A 19,968-nucleotide genomic window follows, 5' to 3' on the forward strand; every position below is an offset into this window, starting at 1 on the left:
CTCACCCCTATCTTCGCCAAACTCAAGATGTCTATATTTTTTAGTAGTATGAGATTTTAGGAAAAATGATTAGGTGGAGTAGGTAGAGAAAAAATTAGTTAATATTTTAATGAGGAGAGAAGATAAATGAATTTATTTTCAAATATAAAAAGTGAATATCTTAAATAAAATGAATTAAATAAAAATAGACATCTTAAATAAAATAGAAGAAAAACACTGTTTAGAGTTAAATAAATTCACAAGTACAATGTTGAGAGCTATGAATGTTTATAGTTAAAATAAATCTAAATAAATTCAGAGTTTAATTAAATTCACCAGTGATATACTGGTACCATCCATTTTTACTATTTATGGATATAATCATAATTTCCGGAAATAAAAAGAAAAGTTGGAGACAAAAACAAAATGATCTGAAAAACCAGAGGTGGTAATGTATGAACAAGTCGGGATAGTCACCCTACGGCGTCGTTTCATCACCGGCATCGTTGCTCAAACTCTAATTTTGCTGCATTCCGCTCCGAAAGTCGACGCATTTAGTTGTCGTGGTTCTCGGTGGCACCTGGTGTTTTTGATCAATGAGAATTTAGGTGGAATTCTGAGAAGCTCGACGAATCGGAGTTGGATTTCGAGCAATGGAGTCGTTGGTGGAGCTCTGCGATTTAATCGCGCAGAATCCGGCGCAATTTGGCAATAAGGTAGCGTGGATTTGCAGCCGCTGCCCGCCGGCGGAGTCTCTGATGACGGGATCGCCGACGGTTTCAAGGTCTCAACTCCATTCAATTCTCGCGGTCGCGCGATTCCTCTCGAAATGCCCCAATTCGGAACACGAAACCCCCAAGTCGCTGATTCTCGCTTTTTACCGCTCAATTCCTTTGACCTTGAATCCCAAATTCTGGCCGCAGGCGTTTTCTCCCGACGCGGTTTCTTCGTTCTTCAACGATTTCATGAGTTACATTTCGAATGCGGCCCAATTATCCCCTGATTTTTCTACCGATGTTGCGGGGTTCACTGGTGAAATTGTAATTCAGACGATAAGTAATGCTGATTCAAGCATATCTAGGGATTTCTTGAATTCTCTGTGTTCGAATTTCCCTCCAATTCTGCTTGCTGATGCCAGTAAATTGATATGCTTTCTTCTTGATCGCTTTGATGTTGGGGTTCCTATTTTGACCCCTGATGCAGGTTCGGCGCAGGGCTCTCCATTGAGTGGAGTCTATTATCAGTCCCCTAATGTTTCTGCTGATTCGTCAGGCAGCTTAGGTATTGTGGAGAATGGCGCTTCTTGGAAAAGCAATGGGGACTTATCTGGTACCGCAACTTATAAGGAAAACTTAAAATTCTTTGAGGATGAGCCAGTGGAGAGTCTTGAAAAACAAGAAATTGTTTTCAAGTTGATTGGACACATATGCTGTAAGGTGGCTATTGATCCCCGCCTTATTCAGAAAGTGAGAGGAATAGCAAAGAGTCAACTTAGCTCAATGGCCGATTTCTTGAAGGTAATGACAAACTCTAATACACTTAGAAAATTCTGTATAAAAGTTGTTGCCTTGACATTTGGTGGTTCTTAATATCTATGCGCAGAAACAATTAATGATTAAATTGTTTGTGGATTGACAGATACGAAAGCGTGATTGGTCAGAGCAGGGGCAGTTGCTGAAAGTCAGGATTAACAGAAAGCTGTCAGTGTATCAAGCGGCTGCAATGCTGCAAATCAAGACTCTCACATCTCTTGACACAGAAGGAAAGTCTTCAAAAAAATTGTTGCATGGAGCTCTTGGATCGTTGATTGAGGCTGCGGAGGCGTGTTTGTTCTCTGTGTGGCGTAAATTGAGAGCTTGTGAAGATCTTTTTGGCTGTTTGCTTTCTGGCATCTCTCAAGCTGCTGTTATTCGGGGAGGTCAGCTCCTACGGGTTCTGCTAATTCGTTTTAAACCCCTTGTGCTGGCTACTTGTGCTCAGGTATATTCAGTCTTTGGCTGGACTGATGCTATGTATGATTGTTAATATCATAAAAGAATTTTTTTCCTTTGGTCTTCTGTGAATAGGCCGACACTTCAGCTAGCAGTCAAGGATCTATGTTCAAAAGTGTCTTGAAAACATGCTGTGAATTAATTGAATTTGGTTGGTCCAGGGACCGGGCTCCCCTAGATACCTTTATCATGGGACTGGCAACTAGTATTCGTGAACGAAATGATTATGAGGAAGAGGTTAGTATCCATTAACACTATGTCAAACTGTCAACTGTTTCTTTTATGATAAGATTAAGATGCAAAACATTTTAATGAATTACTGACTAGAAGTAAGGAAACAGCAGACAAAGTAAATGCAGTGAGACCAAGACATACATGCTCTTGGGAATTAAAAACTGTAGCAGTTCTCTTGTTTTTAACTTTTGACGTTCTAATGTGCTTTTTCAGGATGGAAAAGAGAAGCCAGCTACTCCACCTATACAGCTGAACATCATACATTTGTTGGCTGAGCTCAATGTTTCCATTAAGAAGCGTGAAGTTGTTGACATGATACTACCTCTTTTTATTGAAAGTTTAGAAGAGGGTGATGCTTCCACTCCAGGGTTATTGAGGCTTCGCGTAAGTTCCAATCCCTTTATGATAAAATCCTTATGCATTCTTTCAGCTTCTTGCTATGTTTTTCACATTTTGTTTATTTCAATTTCTTATAAATTTTATGTCGCACTACTTTCTCAACCTGCTTTTGTTGAGTTACTGCAGCTTCTTGATGCTGTTTCTCGCATGGCGAGTTTAGGTTTTGAGAAGTCTTACCGTGAAGCAGTAGTTTTGATGACTCGGAGCTACATGGGCAAACTCTCAGGTGTTGGCTCTGCTGAAAGTAAAACTCAGGCACCTGAGGCGACAACAGAACGCATTGAGGTATGTTTCAACATTGGATCAGAATATTGGTAGGATACTCTGTTAAGGGTAGAATTCTGCTGTAACAATTACTTGCTCACTGGTTCAATCACCTCTAGACATTACCTGCAGGATTTTTATTGATTGCAAGTGGTATTACATGTAATAAGTTGCGGTCAGATTACCGTCACCGTTTGCTATCACTTTGCTCAGATGTTGGCCTGGCGGCTGAGTCCAAAAGTGGAAGGTAAAGTTCAGCAATTATTGATTGTAAAAATCCAATTGCTGGACAATTATTCATGAGTTACTTCTAACTAGTAAAATCAATATTCAGGAGTGGAGCAGATTTTCTTGGGCCTCTCCTTCCTGCTGTGGCTGAAATATGTTCAGATTTTGATCCTTGTGTAGATATAGAACCTTCACTCTTAAAGCTATTTCGTAACTTGTGGTTCTATATTGCGCTATTTGGTTTAGCACCTCCAATACAGAAAACTGTGGCTACAACAAAGTCTGTTTCAACGACACTTAATAGTGCAGGCAGTGTGGGTACCACCGCTCTCCAAGCCGTGTGTGGACCATACATGTGGAATTCTTTATGGTCAGCTGCTGTTCAACGTATTTCTCAAGGAACTCCACCTCTCGTAAGCTAACCTAGTTATTACATAAGTACTCTTCATATCTTCCATCTTGTACCTTTTTTGTTTTGGCCTTTGGGGGTTATGAGTTTTGTTGAGTAGAAACATAAATTCGAAATAATTGCACACTCCGACAATTTTTTATAGTCTTCAATATACATAAATATATTTGTGCAAGCTTGTTCTGGTGGAACCATGAAGATTTTTACTTTATTTTGCATTCACTTTTATTTCATACATCTAGCAGATATAATGTTGGTAAAATGAACTTACAAAGGCCCTCTGTCCCTATCAATGTGAAGCCTGATATCACTCTATATATTATGTTCATAGGTTCACCTGGCTTTGAATATATTGATTCTTAAACTGCATGATAAAAATGGTGTTTGATGGTCACAACATAAATTATTTTGTCCCTGAATCTCTCTTTTCTCTGAAGCTTAATTGCTTGAACATTACAAATGGTATCATATATATCAATTAATTTCTATGGAGGGATCTGAATTGGAAAGAAAGATGGTAGTAAGAATGCTTGATGTATTTCCTTTTAAACCATCAGGAGTTTAGAATTCAATGTGAAAAAAAGAGACTGATAGCACTCCCTCCATGTTCAAGTATAGCAACTGAGACCTCAGGGGTTATTTTAGTTCATCTCTCTTGAGTTTCTACGTACCATGTCACTTGATACTCTTCAAATTCAAGAATCAAGCTCCAAAGAGCAGGTTTCTTTGACCTTTGTTGAATAACTTCTTCATCGCTGTATATGAACAACGATGATAATACGGAGTTGAAGGCAGGTGGTCCGTTTATTCTCGATAAGATGTTTGCAAAAGAACATAACGCATAAAAGCCTTGATAACCTTACAGAAAACAATAAGAACATAAACAAGTGTGCAAATAGTTAACTCTCTCTAACAAAGGAATGCAATATTCAACAATATCTCTCTTCTCTTACCTCTACGCAACATTATATAGGAACTCCACTAAGTGGCTCTAAAGTAAAAGCCAATAATTACAATCATAATGCATAATAAAGGTTTTTGTCCTCTGCCTTCTCCAATACCAAGTAGCGGTTTACCCTTGATTATCTTCCACTAACTCCGTCATTAAGCTGAAACGGCTGCTGCGTTAATGCCAGTGTGTATCAATTATACTGCTGTAGAAACAGCCTTTTCCTAAAGACATTGCGTTATCCGGAGGAGGCCCGTACTCATGCTTGCAGACTTAAGGGTAAGGGAAAAAAAAGATCCAAAAGAGCACAACCCATGGTTGAATTGGCCTGCCTTTGCACCCCATCCAACATTAGGATGTTGCAGTCGCACTTGCACTACCAATGGGTTGGACAAACCGGAAAAACTTTGAACGGCAGGTGGGCCCAACCGTTACCCTGCGTCTGACCTAACGGTGCACCATTGCTCCCGACCTGCATCTCTGCTGAAAATCTTTGACTCATAACATTCTGCACAAGCGGGACAACAACTCGTCCGTGGCCTAGCACCTCGGCTACATGTGGTGTACTCATAGAGATTGTCTGATTATGGAGAGGAACTGCTAAACTCACCATGAACCCCGACTGAGCGGTCTGAGATATGGGCGTTGGACTAAAATTACTATTTTGCATGGCTTGATTCAAATCTGCTGCTGGATTAGAAGAATGACTTGCGAGATTAAGCGAAACGCCGGAGATGGAATCAGGCCATTGATAATACGTGGTTAAACTGAGGGTGAGGGCGGGGGTGCAGATGTTGGCGCCAATACAGGAAGCAGAACCTTAGGCGGTTTAGCTGGTTTTGGCGCAGTGTGCAGGATGACTGAGTCCTGGCTGGTCGTGTTGGATGAACTGTCGTGCGGAGGTTGCGAGTTGTGGCGGTGAGCGTATAGTGGTTGGGTGGGTGCCAAGTGAGGAGTTCGAAGCTCCTGCATGAGGGCATCGATATCAATCTTCTGGCGATTGTACTCAGTCGCAATTTTTTTATTCTTCTTTGTATGCACGAAATTGGGCCTGCATACTGTTGATAATCACGACCTCCTTCTTGATCCGTCAATTTTTGCCCTAGGACACAGTCCACATTCACTGCACCAATTGATGCAGAGTTGAAGGCAGGTGGGTCCATTTATTCTTGATAAGATGTCTGCAAAGGAAGCATAAGACATAGAAGCCATGATAACCTTACCAAAAACAATAAGAACATATATCCAACATTATATAGAACGCCGCAAGTGGCTCTTAAATAAAAAACATAAATTACAGCCATGATGCATAATAAAGATTGATGTCCTCCACCTAATCCATTACCAAGTAATGGCTGCCCCTTGATTATCCTCCACTAACTCCATCATTAAGTTGAATGGAAACTTCATTAATGCAGATGTGTATGAGATGATTAAAAACACTTTTTTTTGGTGGAGAATAGGGTCTCTCAAATAGGTCAACTCTCTCAAATTGAATTTTATGTTGTTTATTTGGTGCCATTATTGATATTTTAAATGACAAGTACTAAGTACTTATTTGTTATAAGTAATTTTTTTGTTGGAAAAATTGTGTTCAGGTTGTGAGCTCTGTGAAATGGCTTGAAGATGAGTTGGAACTCAATGCTCTTCATCACCCAGGTAGTCGTCGTGGGAGTGGGAATGAGAAAGCTGCTGGGACTCAAAGAAGTGCTCTTGCTGCTGCTTTAGGAGGGCGAGTGGAGGTTTCTGCAATGAGTACAATCTCAGGTCATTCAATAGTACATTCTATTTAGGCCAACCAGACCTATGTTTGGCTATATTAAAGTTAGTCACCCTTCCTTATTTAAGAGGTGGCTCCAATCCTAAAAATATGGATACCATATATGTGACTTGTGCAGGTGTCAAAGTAACCTATCTTCTAGCAGTAGCATTTCTGGAGATAATACGATTTAGCAGCAATGGAGGTATTCTGAATGGAAGCCCAAGTTCAACTGCATCTCGGAGTGCCTTCAGCTGCGCCTTTGAATACCTAAGAAGTCCTAATCTAATGCCGGCTGTATCTCAATGTTTGACTGCTATTGTTCAGCGGGCATTTGAAACCGCAATAACTTGGCTGGTATTCTACTCTTCATCCCTGTTTCTCTTTTGTCTTGTTTGCGGATCTGCACAAGTCTGGCATATTCTTTTGGGCAACTTATTGGAATTTTTATAATATTTGGATAACGGCTTGCGTACTTGTTCTTCATTTTGTTGGGGACCTTTACATGACTAGTTTGTTATTTAATTTATATAATCCTGTGGAAGCCTGTAATTCATTTGTTTTGGGTTTTAATTATGTATTCTGTTTGTTTCTTTCGGTATACTTTTTCTTTATTCTACTCTCTCCGTCCACAAAAAATAGTCTTATTAGTGGATGGCATGGGTTTTAATGAGAAATTGGTAAAGTAAGAGAGAAGGAGAAAAAGTAGGTAAAGTAAGAGAGATTTGGAAAAAAGTAGGTAAAGTATGAGAAAGAGGAGAAAAAATGGGTAAAGTATGAAAGAGAAACTTTCCATTTTTAGAAATGGGACTATTTTTTGTGGACATCTCAAAATGGCAAAATTGGGACTATTTTTCGTGGACGGAGGGAGTATTATCTACTGGGAGATTTCTTTGCAAAATGTCATGGTCCATTGCAATTTTCTGCAGGAGGATAGAGCATCTGTGATTGGGCCTGAAGCTGAGATTAGAGAGTCTACTCCCTCGGTCCATGCCTGTTTTCTTATAAAAAACTTGTCCCAGAGGGATGAGCATGTACGGGATATATCTTTTACTTTGTTAACACAACTCAGAGAGAGATTACCTCAGGTAACATGCCCTGTGGTTTTTCATCATCTCTCTCTTCATTTTCTAGCTCACATTTCCACGAATAACTTTAAATGGTTACATGACTCAGATATTGTGGAATTCATCTTGTTTGGATGCTCTTCTGCTTTCAATGCATAATGATCCACCTTGTGCTGTAGTGAGTGATCCTGCTTACGTTACCAGTGTCCGCACTTTGTACCAAAAGGTTGTCCGTGAGTGGATTGTTGTGTCACTTTCACATGCTCCATGCACCAGTCAGGGTCTTCTTCAGGTTTATAACTTTCTTCACTGGCAGGCATCTCTGTTCTTTATGTTTTCTTCTTAGGTTTTCCTCTATCTTCCAAATGGAGACTCAGTTTTGCTTGTACCTTCTCTATGTTCAGGAAAACCTTTGCAAAGCTAATACACAGCAGAGAACACAGCCAGCAGCTGATGTTGTTTCTCTACTGTCTGAAATACGGATAGGCACCGGTAAAAACGATTGTTGGAATGGTCCAAAAACTGCAAACATTCCTGCAGTTATGGCCGCCGCCGCGGCGGCGTCTGGTGGAAATCTGAAGTTGATGGATGGATTCAATTTGGAGGTTCTTGGTACTGGTATGGTCAGTGCGTCAGCAAAGTGTAACCATGCAGGAGAAATTGCTGGAATGAGAAGGTTATATGAGAGCATTGGTGGTCTTGATCAATCTACTGGTGCTATCAATATAGATAATCCGGATGGATCAGCACTGCCACCACAGCCTAAAAAAGAATCGTTCAATGAGGTATTGCTTTCCAAATTTGTAGGGCTGCTTCAGAAGTTTGTAACTGTTGCGGAGAAAGGGGAAGAAGTAGACAAATCATCTTTCCGTGAAACTTGTTCTCAAGCTACTGCATTGCTTTTATCCAATCTGGTAATAACATTTTGTAAACTTCTCCTTGTATTAGTTATGACCTGAATTTTATTTCTTTTTTGAACACGTGATTTAACATATTTTATCAGGATTCAGATTCAAAATCAAATTCTGAGAGCTTTTCTCAACTTCTGCGCCTTCTCTGCTGGTGTCCAGCTTACATAACCACACTTGATGCTGTGGAGACTGGCGTGTTCATATGGACATGGCTGGTTTCTGCTGCTCCTCAGTTGGGTTCTGTTGTGCTTGCTGAGCTGGTAGATGCCTGGTTATGGACAATAGACACAAAACGAGGCCTTTTTGCTTCGGATATAAGGTGTTATGGACCTTCTGCGAAGTTGAGGCCCCAACTTTTTGCTGGTGAGCCCCAGCTGCAGCCAGAGAAGGATCCGGTTGAACAAATAATGGCACATAGGCTGTGGCTTGGATTTTTTATTGATCGATTTGAAGTAAGATTTAATCTTATACTCTTGTAGGCCTTATTCAAAGTCTCCTTGTCAGTATCAAAATTTTGTTCTGGTCCCAAATGTTACATAGCACTACTACTTAATGATGGCTGAAGTAGAAATGTTGCATGAAAAAATATGTTGTTACTGTGGGTACCTTAACTCATTGCTTTGAAATATTGTCTTTTCAGGTCGTTCGGCACGATAGTGTTGAACAGCTTTTGCTACTTGGTCGGATGTTACAAGGGACTACAAAAATTCCTTGGAATTTTACTCGACATCCAATTGCTGCAGGAACTTTCTTCACTCTTATGCTTTTTGGTCTGAAATTTTGTTCGTGTCAAACACAGGGAAACCTTCAGAACTTCAGATCAGGGATTCAGTTGCTGGAAGATAGAATATATAGGTATATCATTTTTTCATGTTCGTAAGTTCTTATTCTTAACCGAGTGGGTCTTCATGGGCAAGTCTTGTACATTGAGCTGAATTGAGACTTTTTTTGAAGTGGTTATTTACTTTGTCTCATTGTAAACCTCTGACTGTATTCCATTTTTCCAATTATATTTTCTTTTCAAAAGAGCTGCCTTAGGGTGGTTTGCCCACCAGCCGGATTGGTATGATATGAGAAACAAGTATTTTGCTCAGTGTGAAGCTCAATCCGTTTTAGTATTTGTCCATCATCTTGCTAATGAGCGGGTTGACCCAACGCAACATGATCCTAAAGCCCAGGGAGTTGAAAATGGAAGCTCCACAAATGACTCTGTAAGATAATTATAAAGATCCTGAAGTGCTCAGGCCCAGACCCTAAAACATTTGATGCTCTTTATGCATGAGTTTTATGAAGCTGAGGAAAATTCTAATGTTCTGCAGAAGGATCACCATCATCCTATCTGGGGTCAGATGGATAACTATGCTGTTGGGCGAGAGAAGCGAAGACAGTTACTTCTTATGTTGTGCCAGCACGAAGCCGACAGACTTGAGGTTTGGGCTCATCCTGTTGGATCAAAGTAATGATTGTTGACCTTTTCAAACTATTTCAATTTATTTTGTTACTTAGTTCAGTGGTGGTGATATATATGATATCTCCTATACTAACCTTGTGTACAGGGAAAGCTCTCATCGGCTTAAAATTAGCTCCGACAAATGGACTGAGTTTGCTAGGATTGCCTTTACTGTTGATCCTCGAATTGCTCTGTCCTTGGGTGCACGATTTCCAGCAAATTCTTTTCTGAAGACTGAAATCATGCATCTAGTCCAAGTACACTAATGAACTTTTCCTGAGACAATAAATTTACATGTTAGCACTACATAGTATTATTTCATGGAGTGAAAGTAAATTCACACATACAAAAGTGCAATATGAGCTGTAGGTAAAGCTTAAACTCATTTTGGAATCCTGATGTAAATATTGCTTTTTTTATAAAGTTTCAGTGGTTCCATCCTGAGTAAGATTATAATTATAAACCGGAAGATGTAGATAAGACTTTTCACGTTAAAAACATCACCTCTTGGTTGTTGTATTTTCCATCGTTTTTCATTATTTATTTTGACATGGTTTTGACCTGGGCGTTGTTTTTCTTCTTCTTAGTCACATATAACAGAGATTCGCAGTATTCCAGAAGCTTTGCCTTATTTCATAACCCCCAAAGCAGTGGATGACAATTCATCACTCTTGCAACAATTACCACACTGGGCAGCTTGCTCAATTACACAAGCTTTAGAGTTCCTCACCCCAGCATACAAAGGTCACCCTCGAGTCATGGCTTATGTTCTCAGGGTGTTAGAATCTTATCCTCCCGACAGAGTGACATTCTTCATGCCTCAGCTGGTGCAGGCACTAAGACACGATGAAGGGGTAACATGGCTTGCTTTCACGTGATTACATTTTAGTGGCATATATTACAGTGATATTGTGAACTAAAAAAGTATATTCTGGTAAACTGCAAGCTAGGTGATATTAATAGTTTGGTGCCATGCGTCCATTGCTCTTGAGTTGCCTTTGATGTGAAATATAGAATCCACTAGAATTCACATATTTAATAAAATGATCTTACTTGAAATCATCACTTAAGGACAACATTTTTAGCATTCTTACTTCACCTTGAATATTTTACCAGAAATGTACTTTACATATAAGCAATTTTGATTTGCAGAAGTTAGTTGAGGGTTACCTACTTAGAGCTGCCCAACGAAGTGATATCTTTTCCCACATTCTGATATGGCACTTACAGGTGAAAAAGATTGCTGATGGTATACAACATACTCCCTCCGTCCCATAAAAATACTCTTCTTTTTTCATTTTGGTCCATCCCACAAAATTAGTTTTTTTTCAAGTTTTTCTCTCTTATGAGGTGGGCCAACTAACAATACTCAATCACTTTTTCTTTCTATCTCTCTCCGACCTTACCAATTTTGCATTAAAACCCGTGCCGTTCCCAAAGTCCCTATTTTCATGGAACAGAGGGGGTATTATATTGTTTGAATTACATATGACAAGATTTTCCTACAGGGTGAAACCTGTGTTCCTGAGCCAGGGGCAAAAGATCCACCTTTGCCGTCTCCCACGGTATGCTTCTTCTGATGCAGAAAAGAACAAAATACATATTTTTATTTGTTACTACATAGCCTTCATTTTATTAGTTATTGTTTATTATAAATATATGCTAATTATGTTAATAGATGTAAATGTTTCTGCATGTTATATTGATCTTCTGCAGAATTACATGTACCTTATGTATGTTCGTAATTTACAGTCACACATTATTTTTATTTGAAGGATTGAATTTATTAGTTGACGTCAAATCAATATGCGTTTTAATATAGCCTTAAGTATGGTAGTTTCCCTTGGAAATGCTTTAGTAAAATAGTTTCTATTTCATTTATATTTTAGTTTAATTCTGAAGTTTTTTTTATACTTTATTGTTTATTTTGTCCCTTCCTTATTCTTCAGACTATCGCCTTTCAAGCTTTGCTTCCAGTAGTAAGAGAAAAAATAATTGATGGTTTCAGTCCCAAAGCACATGCTATTTTTCAAAGAGAATTTGATTTCTTTGACAAGGTTACATCTATATCGGGTGTCCTCTTTCCACTTCCAAAAGAGGATAGGCGAGCTGGCATAAGAAAGTATGGATTGCAATTTAAATTTTTCTTCTTGTTTTTCCTATTTAATCTTAACAGTAAGATACATATATTTTAATATTGATAGAGAATTGGAGAAAATCCAAGTTGATGGAGATGACCTCTACCTACCTACTGCTCCCGGAAAACTTGTTAGGGGTATTCAGGTTGATAGTGGAATACCTTTGCAGTCAGCAGCAAAAGTTCCTATAATGATAACATTCAATGTCGTGGACCGGGATGGAGATCATAACGATGTAACACCTCAAGCTTGTATTTTCAAGGTATATGACATTCTGGAATAGACTTGTTGCTTAAAAAATAGTTCATTTTAAGGTATTATTTCCGTTACCTGCCTGATCTGTTGGACCTGTATGCTTGTTTGTATCTGAATGCTATTGTATCTCAATTCAAGGTTGAAGCACTAATGGCTACGGGATTTGGCTTGGGAGCCTGTTCACATATAACCTGCTTATAGTTTATAGGGATGGACTGAACATATAAGATCAAAAAGTGGATGAATTAGCAACACTGGCAGACCTTATGACAGAACAATAGTTTAAGTAAAGAGGACGCCATTAAAGTTATGAAAGAAAGGCAGTAGTGTATTTGATATGAAGCTGTCTGATGTAAAGTTTGCACAGGCTTCAAATAGATAGTTACACATGTAAAGTTTGCACAGGCTGTCTGTTCTCCACTCATGCTAAATGTTCTCATATTCTGATATGTTTATATCCTTCCTATTTAGACTGTGTGTTTTGCTACCTACTGCGTGAAAGTCCTATTTATCTTGTAACTTAGCATGTCAAAAAAATACCTCAATCAACTTTTAACTTTGGTTTGTAGTATGGAGGTGCACTGCACGCCATTAAGGAAGTATCTGTGTTAATTTGTTTCTTAGTTGTAGGAAAGAGAAGTGATTAAGCATGTCTAAGAATATATGGTTCTTATCCTGTTGCAACTGGCTTTGCTTGTAGGTTGGAGATGACTGCCGGCAAGATGTACTTGCTTTGCAAGTTATTTCACTTTTGAAGGATATCTTTGAAGCTGTTGGTCTTAGTCTCTATTTGTTTCCTTATGGAGTACTCCCAACTGGCCCAGAAAGAGGAATTATCGAGGTGTGTCTAATTATCTGTTACATTATACCTCTGACAAGTTTCTGAAATGAGGTCGTGTGCCTCTTTTTTCACAATATGAATTCTTCACAATCTAATGCTCACCTTGTGCAAGCTCATCCTGCATTTATTGTCTATGATCTTTCTTTTTAGTTTTCTTTTCTTTCACATCATGGATAATATATTAATGCGCCCCTCATCCTGCATTTAACCTATTTTATCTAATACCATAACAAAAAATTTATTTAACCAAGCATCCAAACCGAACTGGTTCACTTGCACCTGGTTATCACAAAGACAAATTATCAGGTTTAAACTAATTCTCCACCTGTGGAATCATTTTGCCATTTTGGTACGTTCCGTAATAATGGAGTCATTTCCTTTTCTAGCAAAAGTCAACTCATTTCTTCTCTCTTACTTTACTCTCTCTTACTTTATTCTCTCTTCATCTCTACCTTTTTCACATCTTACTTTATTCTTCCTTTAATCAACTCACTTAAACACAATTTTTCTTAAATCGCGTGCCAAAGAGAAACGCCTCTTCTACTATGAAACGGAGGGAGTAAAAAGTAGCAAGTGTCGGGTTGTATTCTGGATTACGCATTTGTTGTATCAAAATGCACTATAAATTAAGTTATTAGGTATTGTGAAAGATTTCATGAGAAATTCTACTTGAAGAATAACCAAATGGCATCCTTACTGACTTTAGTTGATGAACTTTATGTTTTCGATTAGCGAACACATGCATCTGTTTGACATCTATTATTGGTGTCTGATGTGGTTGGATAAATGAAAAAGGCTTGTGTTGGTTTCCGTAAGGGGAGTTAGCTTGCATTCCATATTTGTTTTGAAGAAGTCCATACTCTTTGCTGTATGCATACTGCATCCATCTACTTGAAGGGGTCATCTTACTTGGGACGGAGGGTGTATATAAAAGTAGTGCCCACATTTCATTTACTTTTTTCACTAACTTTCATTCACAAAGTTAAACAATTTCTTAAAACCGACACTGGTCAAATATACGACATGTACTGGGGACCGAATATTTTATATTATACTCTATGTATATATTTATCGACTGCCATATCCCTATGGCGTTTTCTGGAAGACCGCCATATGCTGCCATACGCCATAAATAATATTGAAATAAATATGACAATAATGATCACAATACATTTATCAGTAACTCTACTCCACCATCTTGTAACCTCATTGTAATAACTCTCCACTACTCCATCAGTAACCCAATATATATTTTATAAGTATTAGTAATTGTTACACCAATACGCTTGACAGGTTGTGCCCGATTCTCGAAGTAGGAGTCAGATGGGCGAGACCACTGATGGTGGTTTATATGAGATATTTCAACAGGACTTTGGGCCAGTTGGATCGCGCAGCTTTGAAACTGCTAGGGACAATTTTCTCATCAGCAGTGCCGGATATGCAGTTGCCAGCCTCTTGCTTCAACCAAAGGATAGACATAATGGGAATCTTTTGTTTGACAGGTAAGCAGCTCATTGTGCATGTGTGTGCATTGATGCTTGCAATACTATAAACTGATGCTCTACTTGGTCATTTCATGTCCATAGATAGATTCTGTGGTTCACAGTGCAGTCCCAAGGTTCAGTATTCGGATTTCCTTTATTTTCTGGCATAGAGCATATTGTTCTTTATTTTCTTACACTATTTTGATATTTTGGATGTTTATCTTAAGGAGTTGAAGAGTATTTGTAGTTGAGGGTAACTAGTACCTCCCATATATATTACAGTCTCTACGCTAATACAGAGTGGTATGATGCTTAAAATCCATTGATATGTCATAGACACAGTGACTTATAGCATGAAAATCTGTGTTAGTCTCACATGGACAGTTAGTTCTAATACACCTGTCACATCTCCAGACAATGTTTCTTGTACTCCCTCCGTCCCACTGAAGATGACCCCCACTTTCCTTTTTGGTTTGTCCCAACCACGATGACCCATTACTAAAAATGGAAACACATTTATCTCTACTTTATTCCTCTCTTACTTTAGTCTCTCCACTTCACACAAAATAAAATTGCATAAATTCGCGTGCCACCTAAGAAGGGGTCATCTTCCTTGGAACGGAGAGAGAGATTGATTTTAACCATATCATGCTGATGCTATACCTGTTGTGGTTCTTTGTGAATGCAGTGTAGGTAGGTTGGTTCATATTGATTTTGGTTTTATTTTGGAAACTTCGCCGGGTGGAAACATGAAGTTTGAAAATGCTCACTTCAAACTGAGTCACGAGATGACTCAACTACTCGACCCATCAGGGGTGATGAAAAGTGACACATGGTACCAATTCGTAAGGTAATGTGTTAATAGTATGTTGGTCTCTCCATCCACGAATTATGCTCGATGCTATTGTTCTGAGCATTGTTCCTTCCGCAGCTTGTGTGTAAAGGGTTACCTTGCTGCACGACGCTACATGGATGGGATCATAAGTACAGTGGCCATGATGCTCGACAGCGGGTTGCCTTGCTTCAGCAGAGGCGATCCTATTGGAAATCTTCGAAAGAGATTCCATCCAGAAATGAGCGAGCGAGAAGCAGCCAATTTTATGATCCGCATATGTACCGATGCCTACAATAAGTGGACGACAGCTGGGTACGATCTGATTCAGTATCTCCAGCAAGGCATTGAGAAATGAGGAAGTTGTATAATCTTCCATCTCTCGTGATTCTTCAACTGTAGCTGGGAAATGAGGAGAAAAATTAGGTGTTAATTTTTTTGGTACCTTTTTCATTTTCTATATTTTTTGTGGTTCCATATGATTTTTTTAGATAGAACTGAGTCGCTATGTGTGGTAGGATATTAAATAGGGTGTAGCTCGATTTTTCTTTATCAGATATGGAAATTTCGTCGCAGTAATAGAAGCTTGGAGAGCAATCTATTTAATAATGTCGCACTTGTGTTTTCATTTCCCCGTTTGGTTAAGATTGAAACCAATTATTGTGTTCTTACATATTAGAAATAAATTTTACTCCCTCTTTCCCATAGAAATAGACTAATTAGGACTGACACAAGTTTTAATGCGTAATTGATAAAGTAAGAGAGATGAAGAAAAAGAAGTTGAAATAATATAGTGAATGGTGGTACTCAAAAATGATAAAATAAAAAAGAAAGAAAAAAGTTTTTATAAATGGATATTAACTATTTCTTTAGGACCAATGAAAAAGAAAATTCGATTAATTTTGGTCCTAAACATATGACCAAGATACGAATTTGGTCCAAAATATTCATTTTTTTAAAAACAGGTCCATAACAAATGAAATCCTTGTCGGAGTGGTCCTTTTTTTACGGTTCCATCAAAAAACAAATGATCATGCCACTGTGCAGTTAGCGTTTACTGTTAGTTTTTTCCAAAAAATGACTACTTCGTCGACATTTTCATTTGTTATGGACCTGTTTTTCAAAAAGTTAACGTTTTGGACCAAATTCGTATTTTGGTCCCATTTTTCCATTTCCGTCCGTCCCACAAAATTTGTCGCATTTCACTTTTTTACCATTTTTGGTAGTGGACCTCATATTCTACTAATTCATTCATACTCACATTTTATTATAAAATTAATATATAAAAGTAGGAGGCACATTCTACTAACTTTTTCAACTCAGTTTTTATTACATTTCTTAAAACTCGTGCCCGGTCAAAGTGAGACAATCTTTGTGGGACGGAGGGAGTATATAAATTTTAATTAGCCAAAAGATAAAACTCCCATTCTCAAAATACTAACATTTCTTGAGTTATATACTCTATTCGTTCCATAGAAATTGTTGAATTTTCTTTTTCATTCTTTTCATAAAAATAGTCCATATCCAGTTTTAAAAATATTTTCTCATTCTCTTTTACTTTATTATTTATTGGCCTATCATCTATTACATTATTTCCAACAAATTTTTCTCATTTTCTCTTATTTTACCAGTTACATAGTAAAATTTGTGTTGTTGTCAATTAGCCTATTTCTATGGGACTGAGGGAGTATAAAATAGTTGGCTCTGCCTACTTTATCTCTTTAAGTTATTTCTTTAACATTTTAAAATTTTGAATAATATTTGAAAATAGGCAATAAAATTAATTCCAAAATGATACTCCCTCCGTCCACAAAAATAGTTTCATTTGTGGACGGCACGAGTTTTAATGAGAAATTGGTAAAGTAAGAGAGATAGGAAGAAAAAGTAGGCAAAGTAAGAGAGATACAGAGAAAAAATAGGTAAAGTATGAGAGATGGAAGAAAAAGTGATAAAAGTATGTGAGAGAAACTTTTCATTTTAAGAAATGAGATTATTTTTTTGGACATCTCAAAATGAAAAGATGAGACTGTTTTTCGTGGACGGATGGAGTATTTTTGATTCACCTACCAATGTCCATGAAAAATAAAAGTCTATGCACCTCTATAATACTCGCCCTGTCCCGGAATATGAGTCATATATGGTTATGACACGGGTTTTAAGAAATACAAAGAAAAGTGGGTTGAAAAAATTAGTGGAATATGGATCCAATTATATATATTAGTTTTATAATAAAATGTGAGTGAAATAAGTTGGTCGAATGTGGGGTCTACTTATCATTTATGATAAAAGTGAAATATGACTCTTATTGTGGGACAGATCGAAATGGCGAAACAAAAGTCTTATTGTGGAACGGAGGGAGTAGTAGCAACGACAACATCAAAAATAAGTTGGGACTTAGCGCGGAAGAAGACTCAAAACATTAACCAATAGACAAAAAGAAGAATAAAAGAAAGGGAATGGGAATGGGAATGTTGGGCAGATTTTGCACGTCATGGGATCTCATGCATCTGATGCCTCTTGCTCGCAGCTTCATATACTGCATCAGCTTCTTTTCTATCTACAAATCAACTGAACCCATAATAGTCGTTGACGATTGGGAAGATCTTATTGCTTTTTACTAATGACGAAAATCAGAAAGCCCGACAAGGCGCTCAAAGTGTGTCCCAGTCTATTCAAATAGTGCCACTTTTTTTACTAGTGTTTGAATATACTTAACCCTGGGTTGTATTATATTGCTAACTCACACTTAAATTACTAACTATAACTAAATAATATGCATTAGATCTTCAAATAAATGTCCAAGATCATTCAATTTCGAGTATCAATATAGTGAAAACAAAATTGCTAATTATGGTATTTATGTCAATTAACAACAAAGTAGTTATAACTAACTTTTCAAAAATATCTCAAAACTTTAAATTCATATAACTATCTCAATTTAAATTATTTTTTCACACAACATATATGAATTAAAAATAATTTTATAAGGATTCCTTTTGGAATCCTACATGCATATGTTTCGGTGTCAAAATTTAAAAAAAAAATTGTATATATTGACAGTGTGATTCAAATATTAAAAATGAAATTCAACATGGCATATTATAGTCCATTAGATCTCTTAACTCATATGGTTTAAAATTAGTTGTAGTTACCAATTAAGGGATGAGTTAGCAATTGATCACATCTCTACCCCTTATTATATCCTCTCTTTCCTCTCTGCGCCAGACTCTCCTCTCACCCTTATTTGGTGAAATCTATCAAAGTGCAAGTTGGGTGAAAAGACCTTGATACCCTTTTTGGAGGGAAAATAGAAAGATGGAGTGTCTTCTATCCAAAAACAATTGGACAAATAATGGTGAAATTATATTTTAATTCGCCTCTAATTAATGAAACAATACTACTAAGTTTATAGATTAAACTACGGAATAAGATGAAATTATATATATATATTTAAAATTAAATCTAACTTTGTATAACTTCTTAATATAAAGAGTAGTGTAAATTGTCACATTATTCAAAACAAACAAGATGCAAAAAGTATTATCATCTTTTTAGTGATAATTTACTTTTTATACGTATATGTGGCGGGAAGTAAGAAATTTATTCTTTCCAATATAAAAAAACTATTTAGTCTTTGGTCATGTATATCAAGTTATGCTATGGTCTGAAATTAAATGAAAAAATAAATAATCAATTAAAATGTGATTATTGGATAATACAAATTTTTTAACTTGACTTCTCAAAGAAGTTTAAAATTTTTATGATTTAAATTATTCTTATATTTAATGTGGATATGATTAATATTCCATATATATTTTTTAAATTAAGCTATTAAATTTATATATTAATTTACCTTTTATTGGCATTAATGACTTGCATAGCAGTGTTAATAAATATTTTTACTCAAACATATTTTCTTTATTTGTATATCATGTTCTAATTAACTCATTCTATTTGATCATTAGTCTCATATCTTTTTTAGTCATTAAATTTATTGTTTTTACTCCACTTTGATTATAAATTAAAATTGCATAAATATTTCATTAATTAGGGAGTAGTAAATTCTTCATTTAGAGTGAGACAAGATAAGTACATTTTTTTAGTTAAATCTTTAAGCTTTGAATTCCTATGCTCTATTATATTTATTATATTTTTTATTCGTTTATACTAGTTCTCAAAATACACAAAAATAGAGAAGAATTATGGGTTTGGGAAGTCTCTAACCAACAAATTGTTCGAATGCTCATGCAATGGCAGATACATAATTTTTCGTTGGGGCATTATAATTATTCGAAGCTTCAAAATGTCACCAATTATTTTTTTATTTTATTTAATTTGTTTTCTCATTCAAAATCTATAATCATATAGATGTGCATAAAGGGATGTCAATCGGGCTAACATGTTCGGGTTCGGGCCAACCCAGGTGACAGAGCAGAAATTGTTTTAGTGCGGCGACAGAAATTCGAAAATGCAATATTTAACTTGAAATCGAGAACGAAAGCAAAGAAAAACTGAGATTTACGCAAACTGGTCAACGGGACAGAGTGACAGAAACAAGCAGAAACGAATTCCATGCATTTTTTAGAAGAAATGACTGATTGAAACTTAGAGAAACTTGAAGAAACAATAGATGTAACTTAACTAGGCATATTCAAGCTTGAAAACAACAGAAATTCACATAAACTACCAGATCTATCTAACTGGGCAGATTAAACCCAAGACAAGCTATAACACAAAATAAAACCACAATAAACTTCATTGCATTCAAGATTATCACC

The 19,968-nt window shown here is 36.9% G+C and overlaps 1 protein-coding gene across 2 annotated transcripts; it reads left to right on the forward strand.

The window, feature by feature from the left end:
• The first annotated feature begins 381 nt into the window (after positions 1–381).
• Positions 382–15,799, forward strand: LOC121809786 (phosphatidylinositol 4-kinase alpha 1-like). Of its 2 annotated transcripts, XM_042210587.1 has the most exons (26): positions 382–1,496; positions 1,618–1,959; positions 2,046–2,207; positions 2,418–2,588; positions 2,730–2,888; positions 2,987–3,114; positions 3,202–3,508; positions 6,052–6,220; positions 6,352–6,569; positions 7,142–7,300; positions 7,389–7,571; positions 7,684–8,193; positions 8,283–8,642; positions 8,831–9,045; positions 9,218–9,401; positions 9,510–9,646; positions 9,747–9,897; positions 10,228–10,494; positions 10,793–10,870; positions 11,149–11,205; positions 11,590–11,762; positions 11,845–12,040; positions 12,734–12,874; positions 14,168–14,376; positions 15,047–15,208; positions 15,290–15,799. In XM_042210587.1, the coding sequence occupies exons 1-26, from the start codon at positions 633–635 to the stop codon at positions 15,546–15,548; spliced, it is 5,961 nt and encodes a 1,986-aa protein (XP_042066521.1). In that variant the 5' UTR covers positions 382–632; the 3' UTR covers positions 15,549–15,799. The 2 variants fall into 2 exon arrangements, with proteins under 2 accessions (XP_042066521.1, XP_042066522.1); XM_042210588.1 differs by lacking the exon at positions 382–1,496 and having other exon boundaries at positions 1,818–1,959; positions 2,132–2,207.
• The last annotated feature ends 4,169 nt before the right edge of the window (positions 15,800–19,968 follow it).

The sequence above is a fragment of the Salvia splendens genome, chromosome 6 (assembly GCF_004379255.2).
Source record: "Salvia splendens isolate huo1 chromosome 6, SspV2, whole genome shotgun sequence".
NCBI lineage: Eukaryota > Viridiplantae > Streptophyta > Magnoliopsida > Lamiales > Lamiaceae > Salvia > Salvia splendens.